Here is a 23007-nt window from a genome sequence, read left to right on the forward strand (position 1 = left end):
AAAACAATTTAAAATATATGTTAAAAAAATTGAAAAATGAAAGATGACTATGGAATAAAATTAATTCAGAAAAAATTCATTTAAGCCAAGAACATAGGATTAAGGTTTAATTTTACTCCTGTACTTATTTTTTAGGAGCATTGGGCACCTTATACTTTAAAACAGAGCAATTTTATCTTTAAACTATTTTTTCAAATAGCAAAAAACCTTCTCTGTTAATGAACCGTTAATTTATTCATTTTTATTGACGTAGCATGTGCGTGGAGCCACACACAATGACATGTAAGACTTTGATCATGTCTTTTGATACTAATTTATCTCTAAACTCTTTTTTTAGGAGCGCTGGATATATTAAAATTTTTTTCTATGAGCAATAGATACTCTGAAATCTTGTTAAAATAAATTTTAATAAATATTATTAAAATATTAATTATTTTAATATTTAATAATTTAAATATTATTATTTAAAACATTACATTAATCAAATTAATATTTTAATATTTTATAATTTTGTATTAAAAATGAAAGGAATGAACCTCTAAATTAATAAAGAAATTTTTTCTTCTCATCTCTCTATTTTTTTTGTTAAATAACTTTTTTTGTAGTATTTTAATAAAATAAGTGATATCTTTCAAATAAATATTTTTGTTATTATTTTGTTGGTCTTGATTGTCATATTTATGATTTTACTCCTAATACTGCAATATATAGAGAGTATTAAATTTGGATAACGTAATATTTTGAAGGAAGATTATTAGCTGACCAAAAAAATTACGAAACTAAATCAATATTAAAAATATAAGCAAGTTTTGACACATATAAAAAGCGTAATGATTTGAACACTATCTCAAAAAAGAAGATTGAATATTAATATATATATATATATATATATAAAGAAGTTATCTATAAATTTATAAAATATTAGTTTGAGTTGTTAATATTTAAAAAATAATTTATAAATTTTGAATGAATGTTTATAAATAATAATATTTAAATTATTAAATATGAAAAAGTTTAATATTATTGAAATATTTATTAAATTTTATTTTAATAAAATTTTAAGGTACCCAATGCTCTTATAAAAAGACATTAGAATGCTCAACACTCCTTAAAAAAGTTCAGGAGCAAATGAGTATCAAATGATATAGTTAAAGTTTTACATGTCACTCATGCACATGTCACGCTAATAAAAAGTGAAAAAAAATAAATGGTTCATTAATGGAGGGTTTTCTTTTTTTGCTCCTCAAAAAAATAATTTAAAAATAAAATTATTTCATTTAAGAGTATAGGATGTTCAATATTTTAAAAAAATAAATATAAATGCAAAATTGAATCCAAGAACATAAGTAAATAGTTAGTGAGCATTTGTATTGTCATTTTTTTAATAGGGTATAATTACCAACAATGTTCACTCACCTATTCATATTTACAGTACTTCCCCGTGAGAAGGGAGGGCGCATATTACGTTACGCATCCCCTTTAGGCTCGCCCCTGTTATAGAAGAAGTGTCGGTGCCACTTAACTCAAAGGTTGTTGCGTTAGTATTGTAACTTGTCTATATCCTTTTGTCGAGGTTGAGAAAAGAAAAAAATGTGACCTGCCTCAGGTATCTTAAAATTTGACTTGTAATTAATTAGACCGACGATCCTATAATAATTTACATCAAGTAGGACATTTCCTGAGACGTTGATATCAGCCTTGAATTATTAAATTTTATAAATTGACTGTTCAGAGCAGACTATTTTATCCACACAAAAAATAGTCTAAAAGACGTTAATGATTACACACGAACTTTTTTTGTATTAATTTTTAAATATATGATAACAACCCATTATTAATGATTACACATTTTTCTATTTAAGAAAAATTAATACAACCCATTAAAAAATTAATCTTTGGTGTTCGGTTTTACTCGGTTAGAAGTTTAAGCTTTAAAACGACGAATTATCTGGTATTACTATTAAAAAATTGAATGATTTTTTTGAATTAAAATATTCCCCCAACAACCCCCCAAACACATCATCGTTTATGATTCCGGGAGAAAAACAAGTGACAGCACAACAACTCAAGAAAGAAATGAAGTTCTTATTTCTTCGTGTTTCTCTGAGAAGATGTTTTTTTAACATGTGATAACATAAAGTAATAAAACATGTTCAAATAATTTTCTCGAATTTGAATAAATAACAACTTTTCAGGATATTTTGCCTATATATATATATATATATATAACTTAAGATTATAGACCAGAGAGTTCTCCCCGGCCCCATGTGTTGGATATCACCTATTTGAATTTGTTGCCTCCAATGTTCTTTCAGATCAATTTACCACAGTATATTGATTAGGCTAAAAATTATTGAATCATTTCTGGGATTCATGTAATAATTTTTTATGTTCGTGTGTAATTCGAAAGCGTCATTAAGTTTAATGATGTTTCATTTTTCTTAAATATATGATATGATCACCTCATCTCATGAACTTTTTTTGAATTATTTTTTTTAAAAGACGTTATCATATAACCTTAGCCTAAAAGAAATAATGAATTTGGTACAGAAAAAAAATATTAATAACAATATACTCCATCCATAAAAACATATAAGGTATTTTTAATGTTTTAAAATATAATTAATGTGTTTTTTAAAAAAATTATCATAATAAATAAACTATTTTATATTTATTTTTAAGTGAAATAGTTTACTCCCTTTGTTATAAATTATAAGACAATTTTAAATTTATTTTATTGTTTTAAAATACAAAAAAATTTGAGAAAAATAAAGTTTTAATGATAATTTTTTTAATATTATTTTTTAAATAGAGAGAGTTGAAATGATATTATAGTAGAATGATTAAGTGTAAGGGCAAATTTTTAAAAATTAATAGATTTGTCTTAAAAAAAGTTTATAAAGTATTATTATTAAGTTTTATCATTATACATAATTTTGTATCAAATTATTTTATAATTTAAGATGGAAAAAATATTAAATATAAATAAATATAAAATATAATATTAATTTAAATATAATTAATTATTTTATTAAAAGTGAGATTCTATTAAAAATATAAAAAATAAGAAATATGTTACTCAAGTATAATAATTAGCCTAATGTTTCTTTTGGCACATCATTTGGCTCGAAACACCTTTACGATTAAAGCTGTGATCCATTTGGCAACACGAAACTCACAAAAAGAAGATTGAGCCTTTTAGCTTTTTTTGGGCCAACAAAGATTATACACTGCTTTACTTGCACGTTTACTTTTACATAACCCAACATTGGTGCTCCCTCATTTCTTTCTTTCTTTTTTAACAAGAATTACTCCCTCCGTTTTTTAATACAAAGAAAACTTTCATATGGTTGTTTTTTTTTATAAGCAAAACAATTTTCAAGAAACATTTATGATATTTTTCTTAAATGGTCTTCCTCAAATGATAGTAATATTAAATTAGAAAAAAATTAAGAATTAATCAGAAAGACATTTAAGTCTCAAGTTTTTAATTTCAGACATAATTATTAGAAAAAATCAACTTTATTAAATTTTGTAAGTTGGTTAAACAGTATGAGTTGTTTTTTTTATGTTTGAATTGAAAATTTCAATAAATTATTGACTCATCTTTAGCAAATTGAATTCCTTGCATATAATTCAACACAGATATTAAAAAAAAAAAAAAAGAACTTGGTTCCGTTTTATTTAGACTAAAAGTCATCCGTAGCCATTAGTAGGTGAGATGAATAGCATGTAATCACAAACTCCCCCACCACCCCCCCCCCAAAAATAAATAAATAAATAGACAAAGACTTGATTGTACTTCAGGTTGTGACTTGCAAGAAAGGTTATACAAGCGGACGAAAGTTTTAGTCAAACATGTAATTTAGCGTCACAATTCAACAAATAATTTGGTTACAATTGTTTGCAACTACCGTGTCAAATACTGAACCAAAGTAAAGGGTCAACATAAATTAGTTGAATAATTCCAATGACGTGGAATCCTGTCAAGTCAAATTATACAGGTTCGGAGGAGATAAAGGTCCTGGATCCGCCATATCAGCTTCAGACTCCGCCGTTATTTTTTTATCAACACTTATCCAGAAAACTAATCAAAAGCTCTTTTATCAACACTCAACTATTGTTTTATATTTTAGAAGACCAAATCTTCCCGAAAGATATCTTATAATTTAAAACTGAGTACAAGAATGGATTGAATTTAATATGTAATATACATGAATCAAGTTATTAAACATATATTCAGGTTGAGAAAAAAAAAGTTATTATACTTCAATAGGTAGCAACTTGAATATGAATCCAGCAATAAATAAATATGAATAGAGAATAAAATAGCAAGCATCTAGCAGACTCCAATGATGTACAAACCACACCTAGTGTTGAAATTAATAACATTGGTAGGGCAATAATATAGCAAAATCAACTTCACCACCCCAACAACATTCAGAAATTCAAGAGGACAAAAGGTTCATTCCACATCCTACACTACCTATACATCAGAAGCACAAACCCATAAAACCATGAAGAAGGGGGAAAACTTGTACAAGTCATCTGAAAGCTGCACTAACATAGAGTATCAGTGGAGACTGCCAGAGCATGACAAAGATATCTTGGCAGGCAACAGAAGAAACACTAAGGATACATATATAGGATAAGTGGATAACATTAATCTTGCGTCGTTCTTCTCTAACTAAACACATCCACCAACAAAATGAGGTCAGATGGCAAGTAAAACAGGCAAGGTTAAGTCTTGGACTGGAGTTGATGTCAGTCACAGCAAGTAAAACATCAGACTTGCTCCCAACACATCCAGGCCAATGAATCTATATAGCAGGTGGTTTCATTGCATGCTACTAGGTCTCCCAGTTGCTGGTATCTGAGTAGGTTGTGGGAAGGAGTGATAAACCATCATGTTGTTGATTTCGTTTGATATAGATGCACCCCCGTTCACTGTTTGTTCCAGAAGATGAACCAGTGACATGAATATTTCCATCCTTGTCACATCCCGATTTGCCTGCACAACTTGTGGGTAAGTAAACCTATTTATACACATATCACAGACTTTGCCTTGGAATTGGCCGAAAACATCAAGATTAACCGAGGCATAAGAAGAAAGTACACAGATTTATTGTATTCAAAATGGCAAAAATAAATCAATGGGATTCTGAGAACCATACCCATACAAGAAATGTTGCCACGACTCTTTTATTATTTAGTTGAACATTAAAGTTGCTGGACTCAAATTCCTAAACAATGGCATTGGCGTAACAAAGGCACAGCATTCGTGCATTTCTATCAGTTGATTTGTATTATGAAAAATCCCCCATGGTAAAAGTCAAGGCATTATCAAACATCAATACAGCATGCGAAGCTCCTAGCCAAACATATGAAGCAACTTTCAGTTCAGTGTCACATTGCAATTGAAGCTAATGTATTGCATTGGCATAGCATTTACAATTTGGAATACTGATATTTTCATACCAGTAATTAAAAATCAGATATCCTGTAATTCAAGATCCCATATCTGACAAGAACTTTTTCTTCAAAATCGTCTGAAATAGACTTTTGATACCCAAAAATGTGGGAATACTGGATTCAATGTCACCTACTTCTTCATTTATCATTAACTTATTGAGGACTGAAAACTTTTTCCCTCAACAGCTATAGACACTCGAGCATTAAAATCAGTAAGCCATATACGTCAGTATAACTTGCAATCTAGACAACTGGTAAACCAAATAGAATTGAAAGAGCAAGAACATTCCTTTAACTAGAGTATTACCTCCACAGCAAAGCGTGCCCAAATCTTGTCATTTTGAGCTTCCATTACCCCCTTTAAAATGGTCAAACCCATTCCCCTGATCAAGTCAGCTATCTCCAGAAAGAAACCCCGTTCTTCACAAAGCATCTGTTAAGAGTAATCAAGCAGACGGATCAAAGTGATAAAGAAATACTTTACAATCCAAAAAAGTTACAAATCAACATAACAGGATTCACTACCTCCACTAACATCTGACGAGGTGGATTAAGATCCTCAACTATGATAGGGCAAACCATTGATTGCGAGCCAACCTCATATGCCCATGTGGCCCCTCCTTCAAAATTATCTTTTAGAAGCAGCCCACCTTCCTTATTAATAATCTGCATATTTAGGAAAAGAAAGAACTCTGCTGTCACTATCTTTAATCTGTTGATGATAAAATATATGAACACGCAACCATCAAATGAAAACTATTCCACTTCGTTGCCAGAAATATTGCCTGGCATATGAGATAAGAAGTGGGTGTTGTCTATACCTTGGAGTCCCCTGTTTGTTTCAGCTTATCAGCATGCTTTGTTACGCTTTGCAAGAAAAGCATGTGTTTTATGGTCCGTTCAAGAAGCGCATCAATGCTACACTGTTATATTGGGCAATCACATAAAAAATTCAGTATCTGAATATGACATTATGATAAGAAACTATGCAGAGATAAGAGAGAACAAGAAAGACTTTACCTTTGCGCCATTTGGCACAATTTCCCGCAACTCTTTCACACGGTCTTGAATCATTTGGCGATCTTTAGGTCGAGGTCTTGGGTTCTCTCCAGGTTTAAGCCTTTTGCGATTTGATTTGCCAACTTCATCTGGTCGCTTAGAGTAACCAGTTGAAACACTGTTTTCACGTTTCACATTGCTAACATTCTCAGCCCATGAGCTGAGTTGAGACCCATAAATGGAAGAAGTTTGAGAGCAGTTTCCAGCATCATCCTTGTGACATTCAGACTGAAGAGAACAAGCTTCTGCAGCACTTAATTTACCCTCAGTCTTCGGAAAGTTCAACAATCCACCAAGGGCATGATCTGACAAAACCTTCCTGTGGGAAGAAGAGGGAACAGAGGCACTGCTGATCTTAGTCACTGTTGTCCTGCAAGACATATCACCAGAATCCTGTTTCACCGCAGATTGAGCTCTTGAGACCACAGCATCCAAAAGGTGATCAGAACCCCTCCCAGAGAATACGCCACTATCTGATACTGTCCCATTCACTGAATAGGAATCAGTGTCTAAGCCCTGCATATCCATACACACTGCCTTTCTATCCAGGCCTCTGGCATTAACATCTGATTCATCAGGAGGCAACTTATTCCAGTTTTCATGCAGTATTTTGTTTTTAAAATCCACACCTAAAACATCAAACAGGTCATCTCCTGATGAAGGCTGGGCATAAGTTTCTTGTTCTGTGAAAGATTGACCTGTACCATCATTATTGAGGGAACCATTTCCAAAACCCATAATATGATCACTCACAGGCACATGCTCCTCAAGATGAAGAGATGGGATGTTAAGGGCCTGAAGCAAATCACCATCTATCATTTGATCAGTTGGACCCAACTTGTCATGAGCACACTTTAAATCAAGGGGAAGATTCTTCTGATCAGAGCTTTCTAAAGGTCTGTGACAAGCGCCGAATTGATTTGCCACATAAGGGAGAGAAAAAGCCCCTGCTTTAGTTGAATCATCATTTAGAAGTTCAGTCCCAACTTTACGTGTTCCGGAAAGATCAGCAGCACCAACTTTCGGAGGTACTGAAACAGAGGTATTAGTCAAGCTTGACCTCAACAGACTGTGCATTCCACCATGAATTGGGATTCCTCCAAGTAATGGAGTACTATCAGAATTTTGATTAAGGTCGGCCATATGGACTCTGTTTGTCTTCAGTTGAGTCATGCTTGAATTACTTGAAGCATTTATAAGAGAATTGATGTAATTCTGACTCCCACTACCTGATAAAGTTTGTTGATCATTAAACTTCATGCTGCAGTCACTCAGACTTGATTGGCCAACACCATTCAATTCACTGAATGCAGATCTTGAATCACACAAAACAGAAGTTTGTTGAGGACATGAATTAAGATTTGAGGGTATCACTTGTGCCTCCACAACTCTATCATTTGATGGCCCAGTAAAGTTTGGTTTTGTCATTGGAATTGCCTTAGTTTGGCAGAGGTTATCATGGTACTTGGACAACATCTGAGACAGGCTAGGGGTTTGATGTGTCAATACAGAAACTTGGTCATTATTCATCTCTTCCCTGTGTAGTAGAGATTGGTGAAAAATGGAATTAGAAGTGTGGGGTGAATTGTTTTGTTGGTTGGAGCCACTAGCCACTGAGGGGCTGCAATTTGAGACAGGCACCCCAACAGTAACAGTTGCACTGAGCCCTTGAACAGAAGCTTTTTTTGAATAATCTTCAGATAGAAGAACACCAGGAACACATCCCAATTGCAAGATTAAACTCCTTACATCATTCACAAATCCAACATCCTCCATTATCTGTTGCAATAGGAGATGTCACGTAAGTTAAGACTAGTGGAGAGTAACCAATAGAAACTAACTTGTTGGGCTTCATGAATGATGAAGCATTCACCAAAATGCTCAAAACTAGAGAAGAGCCAATATAAACTAGAAAATTTCTGCATCAATACTAGGAACTATGGACTGATAGATGTTCCAATAGCAAGACAGATAGTAATCTAGTACAACATCAGCCACCTTATATGTTAAGCTATTGACAAACCAAAGGCACAAATTGTGCAAGGGAATCACAGGAACACACGAGCGCAAAATAATTCATAAGTCACTTGTGCAACATCGAGTTCATTTGGGGCTGATTATATAAGAACAATGATCTTATTAAACCATAAGGACTCGCTAAAATGATTTTGCAAATGTATGTCCTAGATTAATGCAAAGGATCATGTGAGCCATTTAAGTGAAAGGTGACTTCTATTTATTTGACTCACAGAATTCGTTATTAACCCAGGTGAAATCTTGACCTCTCACCTTCAATAAGCAGTTAGACATGAACTTTTAAAGTAGAACACGCACATTAAAATTACAGAACGAAAGAAAAAAAATACTCACTGTGAAGAAAGAACCAAGTTGAACAACCCCATGAGGAAGTACAGGAATAACCACTATGGTCTGCAAGATAATACAATATTGAATTATGATCCAGTATGATGCAGTTTATTTACAGCAAAATGTGAGGAATAAAGATAACCACAAACCTGCATCCCAAGTGAAAATTGATGATGCACTTCATTTTTTACCTAAGAAAAAGGCACCAATAAAAGAATCAAAATGAAATCCATAAGTACATATGCTCCAAGTCTATCCCTTCCAAGGGGAAAAAGTAAAGATACTGGTTACTATTTCGCCACCAAGGGGGCAAGCTCATATGATCTTCATTATAAATTGACAAGTTCATCATCATCTCAGTTATTGATCCAAAGACAGCCATGAATTCTTCAAAATTTTCCATTTCAGTTTCTAAATAAATACATTTTCCACAATATCGGGGTTCTGTTATAGCATCACTGAAATTAGATCACCGACTTTATACCTCTGGTGGGCATGCAGCTCTAATAAAATTGCTTAAAAGAATCCATTGATGGTTTCCTGTGAATGCTGCCCGTCCAATTATCCTGAACATTAGCCAAAAAAAGAAAAAGAGCATCACTTGAAATACTTTGAAATGACATAAAAAGCAGTTCATTCTCAGGAGTCAGGATGTGATATCAGACCGAGGGAGAGGGGGAGGAAATGTCACAAGAAAAAAATGTGAAAAAAGAATTTGCCTACCCCTCTCCCGCAATATTGACTGAATTATTCACCATCATTCTGTTAATCAAGGAACAAACTCTGTCGCCCTCCACACCTCCAAAGGACAAGTCAGATGTCCCAATTCTATCAACGTTTGGAGGAAAGGGGCAAGGCAAGGGTTCGTAATAGCATTCTTCCCATATTAATAGCCTGCCAAGTCAAACCACCATAGTAACTCAAACACAAATATTATACAGGCAGAGATCAAAATAAAATCAAATGTGAATCTTCTTCAGCATCTACCTGGCCTGCTATAACCTTATCGCAAGAAAGCAAAAGAAGACTTCATGAAAAAGCAACAACACTTTCATATATTTTACAGGGGTGAGAAGAATAAAAGCAAGAAAATGTCGCTGAATATTTCTGTTTCTCACAAGGAAAATCGCACACACATGCAAGCACGCTAGCTATGCAGTGATGGTTCATAATAGCATCAGCCAGTCTTTGCATGAGACAGATAGATTAACAGATAAACCTATCAGCAAAAGAAAAAAGGTAGCATTTTTTCCCCAGCAGAAGAAAAAGGATAGCATTTTTCTTAACAGTACAAGAAAATAAGACCAAATAGATTCAACTAAGGAAGAGAAATTCTTAATCAGTAGGTTCGTCCACAGATAATCAATCCAATAGAGAGTGAGTCTGTCAAACCAATGGACATGAACCTTTATTTATAAATATTCTCGTAGACAACAGAAGCAACCAAAGCATAAAATTCCAAAATAGGAACGAAGAGAGAGCAGCATACAACTTAAATAAGACCTTAACCTGTCCATCGTATCTTTAAAGCGAACCAACCCCGTAAACTCAGTCCTCTTGGACCAAAAAAATAGAATCAAATACAATTTTGTATAAGATACCCCTTTGGTTTTCAAGAAAGTACAAGTGCTAAAGGAGGTATATACCATATACACTTGAAAATATTTACTGATATTGATTTATTATTGATTTGAGTACTCGGAACCACAAAATTTCCATTGAATCGAGCCAGACAAATTCACAGGAAACCTTTACTTTCAATTTCTCCTAACTCCTAACTAAATAAGAAATACAAGGCAAAAACGCATCCAACAGATAGATACTTAAAAACAGAAAGTGTGAGAAGGAAAAGGAACTAATTCGGAGAATATATCTTTCTTTTCCTATATCTTTCAATTAATCAGACATGGCCCAGAAGGCACTTACTTAGGATTGTGGCAGCCGATCTTCCAGAACACAGCATACGACCATTGACTCCGACCGCAGAGAGTCTTCAAGGCTTCTTTCAACAATAAACCCATCGTTTCAACGACGGGATGAAAAAGCGCAAAAAAGTTTTTCTCCCGAACTAATTATGGATTAACACTAGCATGCAACACGAAACAAGAAAATGAGAGGAGGTCAAAACCGGAGACGAAGCATTTCCCGGCAAGTTTGACCCCCCTGTTCTAACTACCACGGCACGATCCTCTTCCCGCCTGTTTAGTTCTCAGTCCGCCAGTTCTTCTTCTCTCTGGATCCAAGTTTCCCGCGATCAGTGTTCGGCAGGCCATCCTCCAGAAGAGGAAGTTGTGGGGAGGGGGGGAAGAGGAGGGAGCGAGGTTGAAAAAGCAAGTTAAGGACGAATGAGAAAGTAGAGCGAGGAACTACGAGAACCTACACTAACCCACGAGCCTCAAGCTTGTAAAGAGCAATCATCTTCTCCATTCTAGCTCGAGGAAACTGAATCAGAGGGGGAAAAACTATAGAATACGAAGCAGCCAACAAAACGAGGTAAGAGAATACTATGAGTTTTGGTGGAGAGAGGAACAGGAGAGTGTGAGATTGTGATAGTTGATGTGTCGCTGAGAGGTTGGTTAGGTCGTCTTCAACTTCGGGTATCGCTGCGTCGACGAACTGCGTGCTATTCTCCTTCCCCCCTTCCTTCTCTTTCTCAGAAAATAAATGCAAGTGCTAAAGTGCGCCTCATCAGGAAAAAAGGAGCGATTTTTAAGGAAATTACAGGGGGGAGCCACTGGGTTCAGAGGAGGCAGAGGTTGCTTTTGTCGGGTTCTGGAATTCTGAAGCACAGTCCGTATTAGAGAGAGGGTTTTGGTTTGGTGAGTCTGAAATCCGAACAGATGGTGGGGTTGGGAGTGGTGGTGATGAGGTAGTGCGGGTTGCCATCAAAGCTGACGTCAGAATCATGATTGCCCCTGTTTTTTGGACATAATTACCACAATGGCAGGGGAGGACTTGGGATTCTGATTGTGTGTGACTCGTGCTTGAGAGTTACACTGTACGTCGAATAAGAACTGGGGAGACACGATCGATGATTAAAGTTGTGAGCACATGATGATGTGTCGTTCACAGCGAAATTACACTTCCAGCAGAACCGCATTATGTTGTTCGTTCCATGAGAATTATGCATGTTTTGCATATCTTAGACGCTTGAAAGCTGTACTATAAAGTCTCATTAATTGTACCTTAATAATTTTCATAACGACAATGATTATGGCTCATTACTAACAATAATAATAATGTTAGCACTACTCATTAAAGTCTTGGAGATAATCAAAATTGGACAACTTTTTTCACACTAAGCCAGCCTTTTCCAATTTTTTAAAAAAAATTCTGCCCAATAATAATATTAATAATCTTTGGTAATATTCGATGAGATCTATTGTGTTTTTACCCGTTTGTTGTAATGGCGATCATCGGATTCTTGCATTTCCAATTATATGGATTTGGGCGCGTAACGTGTTATATTATTATGTCTCATAACTAATGTACTCTATTCATTTCAAGACAACTTAAAATAAAATTACGCACATAAATAAAATACATTAATGACGCTTTATAATAAATTTTTTCATACAAAAAATATAAATTTTATTAAAAACGTACCTATATACTTAATCAATATTTCATTCAATTTTATTTATAAGTCACTTCTATCGTCCTCATCAATATTAATATAACAAAAATATAAAAAATAAAAATTAATAAAATTTTAAACATAACCCTTAAAAAATAAATAAATTATATATTATTACTCTTTCTCTCTCTCTCATATTTTAAGGATACTTTAGATATTTCATTTAAAATAAAATATCATTGTCAATCCAATAACTTATAAACTAGACCACTTCATCCTTATAAAAGATGATCAATAAAATAGATTAGAGGAAGTATGCTATAATATTATTTTAATTATCCTCAATTTGAAGGGTAATATTTAAAAAATAGTATAAAATTTTATTTTTCTTAAACTGTCTTATATTTTAAAATAATTTTTTTAAAAAAAATTATTTTATAATTTAGGACCAAATGACTATTTTATGGAACTGCTTGATTGTCCTCGGAATATTACTATATAAGTAGTATCATATCTTTCAATAACGGTGTTCTCATTTCAAAATCTTAAATACAAGCGTTCTAGTCCTACACTTTCATTAAAAAGGAGAGGGAAAAAAAAAAGAGCTGAAAAAATGTTGATTTGGAATGAAATCTGGTGCGGGCTACATAACAATATTATAAATTTATAGTTTCATCCAAAAAATATTACAGATTTATAGTTCTCTTTTTTTCTGTTCCCGTTTTATCCGCCTGAAATTTGTCAGGAGTATTTTATCAAGCGTAGGTGTGTCTAATCACAAATCCAAAAATATTGAAAAGAGTACAAGCTTTAGCGAAATCAAAGAAAGGGTAGGCATAAAAGACAGCAAAATCAATAATTTTTTGATTTTTGGTATAAAGAAAGCCTTGATCGTTATGTAACCAAACAAATCAAAAACTTGATGATTGGATTGATGGTGTAGCCCCCCCCCCCCTCCCAAAAAAAAACAGAGGAAATAAAAAATAAAGGTGATGAGAAGTTTTTTGGCAGGAGAAGGAAACCAAAATAAAAACAGAGAGAAGTGGCCACGGCTTGACACAGGTCATATCGGAGCAAAAAAGAGGATAAAAAAAAAGTGGACATGGAAGGATGCTTAACGCAACGGTGAAACCGAAAGAGAAAGTCTTGTAATGTAGATCTCTACTTGAATTTATAGATACAAGCCCCTCTCTCGGTATCAGTCACTAAACCTGTAGCTTCGTTCCTCTTCATCTGTTGCAATCAATGGACCACTTCAGGAGCAGAATATCTTCTTGTTTTTTTTAAAAAAAAATAAAAAAGTGAATGAACACATACATTGATTTGAGTATTTTCCCTCCCAGCTTTTTTGGAAGGAAGAATATGACGTGCTTGTGAGGATTTGAATTGGACGATAGCGTTAAGGAATCATATATTCAGGAATTATTGATTCTTCAAGGCAAAGAGCCCCCCTCCATTTTTTTTTCTTTTGTTTTAAAATAAAAGCAGCCTGCAATTAAAGTTTTTTTTTTTAATGACAACTTGGGTACTTATTTAATAAGTCAATATACTGTTCTGTAACCAGGAACTGGTCAATGCATCTCACCGTACATTTTTTTTTTTTTCAGTTTCTGTCCTTTTTATTTTCAGTTTTAGATTAGACAATGAACTACAGCAAGACTAAGAGAGGACACGTTTTTCGTGTTAGACTGGTCATCCTCTCTTCTCTGTTTCTCTCTTCTCAAGCTCAAGGAAATACTTTCACCGTAAAAAATCAAGTAAAAGACCTTAAATGTTTATAATTCATTTAAATAATCATTAAAAGTACATTCAAACTATGTTCGAAATGTATTTTTACTAAATTTAACAAATAATTAAATATTTTAAATATATTTTTATCATATGTAAATTGAAAACTAACATACACGTGAGACTTGATTGATAAAAGAGTTGCATTGATTAATTAAAAGTTAAGTTTTCACTCTTCTGGAGACGATTTAAATTGGTTTGGATTGTGTTAAAATTCTCCCAACTCAACATCAGACGAGCAGGGACAGGCTCGAGCAAGATGGAAAAATATTTATAATGAAAATCGGCCATGAAATAAATTCAGAAGACTGATTTTTTTCCCTCTACGAGTGGGTATAGTTGTACTCTGTTTTTTTTTTTTTCATTTAATAAAAAATGGCGACTTTGTCTGTGCACATCGCTCGGGCTTGTAATCAAGTGTGTGCATGATGCACCTCTATGCCTAGCCTACATACGTGGAGGGATTAAAGCATATCGTAGAATAATAAAAAGGATACAAGGACGTTAATGCAAGTGGCTTCCATTTTGTTGCCTAGTTTATTACTTCTCCTTCTTGGTTTTTGATGTCTTTATAGAACGCAACAAGACACTCTCCCTTTTCAAATCAAATGCAAGATATGCAAAATAAATATTAATTTAAAGTTTCAAAATTTTTTTTGGGTTTTTCCCAATTTCTTTTTTGTCAATTAATTAGCCACGCAAAACAATTTTTTACATATTTATGTGCTCAATGTACGTATGGGCGGTTCTTAACATCATGATGCGAGATGCATGCCTCATTCAACATCCTTTTGGTTTTGAATTATTACTAATCATGAAACTTCAAATAACTACAACCGTTCATGATGAATACAATTCCAAACTCACAATTGACATCGTCATTATGATTAAGTCAGGTTACTCGTTAAGGTATATATGAAGATATTATATATATATGATTTTTATTCTATGTTTTTTATACTAGAAAATGGACCCGAGTGGTAAAAATGACAGGGGAGGAGGAGTGGAGTGTCTTTTTATTTTGGGGCTGAGAAATAAACAAAGAGGGAAAAGGCATGAAAAGATGAGTCACTACACTAGTTGGGGACACATGAGAGTGTGCATTGCTTTATGTACGTGGTCTCCTTCTCGTTACTACCTTTTCATTATTTCACCTAACCTCAGGGCTATAGTAATTCTTATTTGCTCTCCTTCTTGGGGAAATGGGTAAAAGAGATTCCCATTCTGATGAAATCTGTGATATTTTGCCATTCTTAAATCATTTTTTTAAAAAATAATAATAATTCGAATTCTTTTTTGACTGCGGTGGTCAGTACTGTTTGCTTCTCCCTATGGTGGGATGCATTTTGAAAACATACAAAGAGTAGAATTCACTCAAATGAAAGTATCAACTAATGATGAACATTCCCTTCTGAAACAGAATCATGATATCGTCTCTGAATAATAATAATTATTGAAAAAAACAACAACAACGGATGAATCAGAATGGTTCTTCTTCAATCATGCAGATTCTTCCTCTTCAACCTATCATCTTTGCGCATTTGTAATATATAGACGACCGGCCTTCTTTCAGCGGGACATTTGAAATGAAGCCAACTTATGAAAAAAAGAAGAAGAAGAAGAAGCCAACTTACTCTGTTTTTTTTTTTTTTACTACTTGTCTTCTTCTCCGTTTACTATTATTTTAGAACCAATTTATTGTCACATAATTTGAAAGACTTTATTCTACTTCTTTCATTCTTTTTTGTAAGACATTTCTAATTATCTCATCATAAAAAAATAGTTAAATTATTAATGTTGTTTGAAGAAAGAATTTTCTCAATTTACACTCAATTACCCTCTACTCATAAAAAAAGTATGAAAAAGTGAAATTAGACCAGCAGAAGGAACAATGATGATCACATTTTAAAAAATGATGAAGAAGGAAGAGAGCAATGGAGGAAGTTGGAAGATTCTTGTTAATTTCCAAGCACAAACAGCCAGTGAGAATGGAGAATCATTATAGGGTTTTCGAGGGACAAGAATAAAGAAATTAAACCCTAGAAATTGTAGGGCAAACATATACACTCTATTTGGCCTGTATGAGTTTGTGTGTGCGTACACATCAATGTTTGCGCTCTGCTTGGCAAACCTGTAGGGAGTGTAGCAATCAATGGCCAATTCCCATTTACAGAGGCTTTTGACTTCTCTTTTTCGACCCTCTTTTTTCGTTCAAAATTATTCAGAGGCCATTCATATTTGACGACCCTTCGTGTCTGTATAGGGTTTTAGGGTAGTCACCTCATTATTATTAATTATTAATTATTAATTATCATTAAACTAAACTATATCATTAAACTAAACTATCGGTCTGTACAGCTTTAATTTTGCTCTACTATCATGTGGTTATTATATGCCTGATTCATCAAAATCAGTCCGTTATTTATGTCTTAAAGTCATTTTCTCTGCGATCGCTTGTTGAAAAGGACAGCAGAGTCTTTCGATCTCTCTTATATGTGTCTCAGGTAAGGCTTAATTAATTACTGGGGCTAATTAATCAATGCCTTTGTTTATATTAAAACTAATCATCATGGATCACGTCGTCAGTTTTACGTTTGACTATTTATAAAGGATTTCAGTTTAAAACACAAGAAACTTCTGTTAGAGTTTAACACTCAATCAGCAAGCAAAGTCTCTTTCTTTTGCGATGTAAAAGTCTGGGTTACATAATCGGAGTTTTTTTTTTTTATGGAAATAGTCTTTATTAACTGCGGTGGATCTTTTTCTTTTTCCTTTTTTTTTAAATAGCTATAAGTGCTAGTAGCCACTCACATCACGTGCATGCAAGAAAATTCATCAAGGTTCGGCAATAAAAATTTGATAAAGGCTAATTATGGAAATAATTAATTACAAAGGTAATTAGGAAAATGTATTGTTGTTATTTTTATGGAGAGGTAGCATATCCCTTAGATTTTGGACCTAATCAAGATTCTTGCCTATATTCGGATATGTAACCCACCAAAAATCAAAATGGATGTCTAGTTGATAGAAACCAAATCTATTACAATTGACTGCAAAGGATCTGCTTCGAATTGATTTGGGAATGGGTGCCCTTATTCCTTTCACTTTTAATTAGCAGATTTATCTTGAAATATCTGATAAAATAATTCTGATATATTTAATGCACAGAATTTTAAATATAGCATTTTAATTTTTATTTTAAAGGAAGTGTGATCCGAAACAAAAGCAACCTCTTGGGTGTCAACTCAGAAAAAAATCAAGTCAGTGAAACAGTGATAATAATAGGGCATGGATATATTGTTTAAATTAATTAAGTTTAAATATAATTAAGTAATAAAAATTGAGCATAATTGACATGTTTCTTGAGAAATTCACCCACAGGCCATTCACGATGCTAAAATTAAAATGTTTTTGTGAGTGGGAAGAATTAATGGTTTTGTTTTTTGTTTTTGTGGGCAACTCAAGATATGGAATACAAGCTTATTAGTGATGAACAAGTTGAAAGTTGTACGCGGAAAAGTAGAGAGTGATTGGTTTGTGCTTGGATATAGTTGTGTTGGTACCTAAAAATGGAGCCAAGACCTCATTGATAAAACTCCAAAAATAAATAAACCGAAAAAGGCAGGATCGATGACCGAAGGAACCTATACAAAAAAAAAAGAAAAAAAAGAAAAAAGCGGAGAGGGAGAGGACCCTACAAGGATAAGAAAAAAGTCAAAAATGTATTGGAATTAAAATGAAGCATCAGAGAGAGAAAAAGATCGAAGAAAGAGAGGGACAGGAAGATATTGGGACTAAGATATTGAGAAGGAGATGATGATGATGAGGATCATGAAAGAAGCAGGGAGATTTGGTGAAAGGTGGTGGAATATATAAATTCAGGATCTTATGATTTTAGCGAGGAACAAAGGAGAAGACGATTGAGATTTATGATAAGGCACAATCTAAACAAAATGGGACAAATAAGCATGAGAATCTTGACCTTTTTCCTCTTCATAAACGCCACATTTTCCCCATCTTGCCCCTCCTTTCTCTTTTTGCCTTTCCCCTCTTCCTTCACATGCTCTTCTTCGACACTCATTTCCACTGTGTTTCATCATTTATCCATTTCCATGCATACTTGCAAGTTTGATTCAGTTTTTATCTTCGTATGGTTACTATACACAAGACTAATTTCTCTTGTAATATAGAAAGTAAATAATAGACTCTTTTTAATTTGATATGTTTCAAGCACAATTTATGAATCATGAATTGTGCATGCGAGAGAGAGATAGAGAGGGGGGAGATTAATGTCTCGCTTCATTTGGTAGCATATGATAGTGTTTGATAAAACTAGAAGTAGAAGAGGAAGTAAGGTGGAAGTTGAGTTCTAAAACATATTTTGTACACACATAAAAATAAGTCTTTTTTTTTTGAAGAAAGTGAAGGAAGAAGTGAGTTTTTTACGGGTATGCAAGCAGAAGCCAATAGAGAAGTGAGGTCCATTCCATCAAACAATTTATTTTCAATTCTACTTGTATTTCCACTTCCCTTATACAAATTCTAACACTCCATGATATCAAACAGGGCATGATCTATATAATATCCAAGATCATCAATAACAGAAACTAATTTCTCTTGTAACATACTCCTTTCATTTTTATTTATAATATATATATATATCACGCAGTTTAAAAAAATTAATTAATTGTATTAATTACGTCGAGAAATAAAAGAATTAGATTAAAATACTCTTTATTAATTATCTTAATCAAACCTTTATTAGTTATTTATCATGATTATAAATGATAAAATTATGAAAAATAATTTAAAAATTTTACAATAAATGTTAATTGAAAACATGTAATTTTGTTTCTATAAAGAAAACAAGTTAAAAGTAACAATGTTTTTATTAAAAAATGGAGATATTCTCTCTGTTTAAAAATATAAGATATTTTTAGTCTTTCAAAATGTAATCATTATCATTTTTTAAGTGACTCTATTAATAAATAATTTTATATTTATTTTAAGTATTTAATATGAATAAATATAAAAAGATAAAGTTAATTTAAAAATAAATAAATATTTTATTAAAAAGTAAAATTTAATTAAAACGACTTTACATTTTGAAACGATAGTGTAAAAGGTAAACAGTGGACTCCTCCTAAATAGGAACGCCGGAGACACAAGGCCTACGAGTCATGAATTGTGTGTCTGAGTGAGAGAGAGAGATGAGAAGAGACGCAAAAGGTGGGGAATGAATGAAAGGTAGAACGCGGGGAGAGGACAATTCAAAGGAGAGGAGTCATGTCATAATGGGAAGAGGGGTCCTACGTATTCCGTTGATATCGGCTTCCTTCTTTCCCTTCTCTTATGCTTAACTCAATCATTTTTGCGTCAACCCTTTTCCTAATTCATCTCTTTCCCTATTCCTTCTCCTGACATTGTTTATTATTCACCCCTATCATCTATTATCACGTGCTGCTTCTCTTCTCAGTATTTTAAGTATCAAGCAATCTGTTATATATAAATTAATTCAGTCATTATACCAGTCAAAGTACTAATTAAATGATTAATAATAAAAATCATAATTGAACTATTATGAAATCAATTATAAATAAATTATTTTATTAAACTTGTTAAAATATTGATTAACAATTTACCTATTTAACTGAGCGTGTTGATTTGAGTTTACATACTATATATGCTATCAAGCAATAAAAACTTAACTATTACATACATCTATTGGGATATATAATTAACTGTTGTTAATTTTCATATAATATTTCCTCCATTCTTTATTATAAGCATCTTCGCCTTATGATTCTAAGCATACATACGTACAAGACTTCTTCATTTAAAATATCAATTTTAATTTCCCCGAGCATTGCTTGAATGCCTTCTTCCTTTTACGATATAGAGGAATCATAATTATAATCAACTAGTATTGAAATTAATTAATTATGTGAGATCAACAAGTGCCAGACGATGCTTCATTACCATGGACAAGAATCAAATGTTGTTAAAAACAATGTAGGCAAATGAAGATGATGGTGTTGTTTAGTTGGACGTCCATCTGAACCAACCACCAGCAACATTATAGTGCAAAATCAAGTGGAGAAGCAGACATGCATGTTTGCAGTGAAAGAATTGAAAAAGAAGTTTTGATGACGTTGATCCTCAACAATATTGTTCTTCTTTCTCTTAACATCATCAACAAAATGTCCCTTCGCATGCATCTCAATAATTCTTCATCATTCACCAACAACATACATCTATGCTCCATTTGGTTACAATATAAATGATTTTAATAAAAATAAAAATGAATATGAAAGTGAAAATAGATGTTAAAATAAAAATAGATATAAAGTTTAAAAATATGTTTAGTATGTACATGGAATCCTAATATAATTTTTAATTAATATGTAAATTTTTAAATGTGAAAATACTAAAATGCCCTCTAGTTAGGATAAGAAAAAATCCCTTGTCGACTAGCCTAAAGAACACCATCAGCTCCATCCTTAGAGGCGGAGGGGACAATCAAATCTAAAATCTAATTATACACTATTAGAAAAATGCAAATTAATGAAGGAATTTAGCTAGGAATTACCTATTCCTCACTAAAATACCAAATTAGTAAGGGATATTGATTTCATAGCTCGACTTGAAATTAGCAAGGAAAATGGTGAGAAACTATCAATCCCTTTCTAAAATAAAATAATTAATGAGAAAAATAGCAAAGAATTATTAATCCCTTTGTAAAGTAAGATAATTAGTGAGGGATCTAGTGAGAAATTCTATTCCAAGCTAATTACTAAAAAAAAAATTTGACTTTCGGCAATAAGTTTTAATTATATATTTAATTATTTTCATTTAAAAATAAAAATTACATTTAAAAATTAACTAAAATATTCATAATAAAATTATTTATTTAATATTTTCTTTATTTTAAGTTCATTTTCATCAATAAGATAATATTTTATTAAAAAATATAAAAAATAATTTAAATAAAATGAAACTATTTTTAACATATTAATAATTGAAAATAAAATTTAATATATATGTGTATTTTTATAATATATTATTTTATATATTTTTGTAATTAAATAATATATATTTAATTTTTCATATAATGACTATAGGTGCCTTTCAATTCAACTAACAGAGAAGAAGAGCATAAGGCTTGAAAGGTAAAAGGTTAAGGGTTCAAGTCTTAGCCTTGGCATAAATATAATGAATATGTGATATGGCAAGGAGCAAGTGATGTAGCATGAGGTGGACGATGATATGTTATGAGTTGTCACACAGGTAGCAAATGATGGGACATAAGATAGTAGATGACATGACGGTTGATGAGGTATGAGATTGTTAGTGACATATCATAAGTTGACAAACATATGACAGGTGATGTGGCATCATTATTTTTAAATATAGCTATATTTAGTGATGAATATGGTCCTCGCTAAAAATTAGCGAGGGATTGAATTCCTTATTAATTAGCGAGGAAAATAATCTCTCGCTATATTTAGCGAGCCCTTCTTTACTTACGAATTTAGCAAGAGATTTTATTCTTCGTTAAAATGTAATTTAGTGAAGGAAAATGACATTTGATGAGAGAGTTGTCTCTAGCTAAATTCCATTTTTCTAGTAGTGACAAAGGCAATGAAAAGCAGTGGAGGCTTCAATTTTAATGATTGCAGAAGCAATAAAAAGCAACTCTTGGATCCTAAAATGGGAATATGATCAATAAAGCCAGCTAGCACGATGGAGGAAGACATGAGGAAGACAGCGGTTCTAGATGCAGGATGGAGGTTCCAGATGAAAGAGTAATGTTTTCCATAATCCAAATTTGTTGATGGTTTGAATTAGACTTGAACTAGATCAGATGCAATGCTTCTCCTCCTGTTTGACCACTTTAACACTACAAAAAAATTATGATTTAGCGAGGACTATATTCCTCACTAAATTCATAGCTAAATGACGGGTCACTAGTAGTTAACGAGAAATAATGATTTCCTCGCTATTTTAGTGAGGGATTAACGAGGACTTAATTTTCTCGCTAATAGTAGCGGCCATAATTTCCTCGCTAATCTTATATTTTTAGTATAGCCATTACAAGGAATGCCCTCACTAAAATTCGCGAGGAAATAATTTTTCATTATTTCCTCGCAAATTGATTCAATTAGAGAGAAATAATTTTCTTATTATTTCCTCATTAAATTGCATGTTGGTTTTCTAAGAATTGAAATTTTGATTATAAATAAATCCAATTCAATCAAACAATTAACTTGTAAATGAAATTTTTATTAGCAAATAATTCAATCTATAAGCAAGAACTATATAAGAAATTTAAAGTATACAATATAATATAAGTTTGCCACATTATAGTCCTTGCCAAATTTAAAGTAGACAATATAATCCCTTTAAGCCAATCCTTGTACACCTTACCAAAGCCCTCCTCCTAATACAGACTCAACTCTAAAATTTCTAGTTGCTATCTTCAGTTCTTCAAAAGTGAAATCCATCAATTTTGCCACATCCTATACTTGTCCATTAGGAAGCTCCTCTTCACCTCTTACTTTAAATGTTTGGCTGATATCAAATCAAAGCCTAAAAGAGATGTATTAGTTACACTTCAATGCTAATTTGGAAATGATAAACTCTTCTTTGCCAGAAAAGTGTTTCCTTGAAAAATTTCAATGCGTAAAGATGAATAATCTTCCAACATCATATAAACAATCTTGTATTTCTTTTGGAGATAAAGA

At 32.5% G+C, this 23007-nt stretch overlaps 1 protein-coding gene across 2 annotated transcripts; it reads right to left on the reverse strand.

The window, feature by feature from the left end:
• Positions 1-4284: 4284 nt before the first annotated feature.
• On the reverse strand, positions 4285-11660 carry LOC129313127 (transcription factor LHW). 2 transcript variants are annotated; one of them, XM_054956039.1, is made up of 10 exons: positions 10825-11655; positions 9622-9792; positions 9383-9464; positions 9048-9089; positions 8902-8961; positions 6493-8310; positions 6294-6395; positions 5998-6138; positions 5780-5905; positions 4285-5011 (listed from the first exon to the last, which is right to left on the reverse strand). In XM_054956039.1, the coding sequence occupies exons 1-10, from the start codon at positions 10917-10919 to the stop codon at positions 4838-4840; spliced, it is 2811 nt and encodes a 936-aa protein (XP_054812014.1). In that variant the 5' UTR covers positions 10920-11655; the 3' UTR covers positions 4285-4837. The 2 variants fall into 2 exon arrangements, with proteins under 2 accessions (XP_054812014.1, XP_054812015.1); XM_054956040.1 differs by lacking the exon at positions 4285-5011 and adding an exon at positions 5024-5371 and having other exon boundaries at positions 10825-11660.
• Between the last annotated feature and the right edge of the window lie 11347 nt (positions 11661-23007).

This window comes from Prosopis cineraria, unplaced genomic scaffold (assembly GCF_029017545.1).
Source record: "Prosopis cineraria cultivar Desert tree isolate PC_DT_omini unplaced genomic scaffold, ASM2901754v1 PC6, whole genome shotgun sequence".
NCBI classification, from domain to species: Eukaryota; Viridiplantae; Streptophyta; class Magnoliopsida; order Fabales; family Fabaceae; genus Prosopis; species Prosopis cineraria.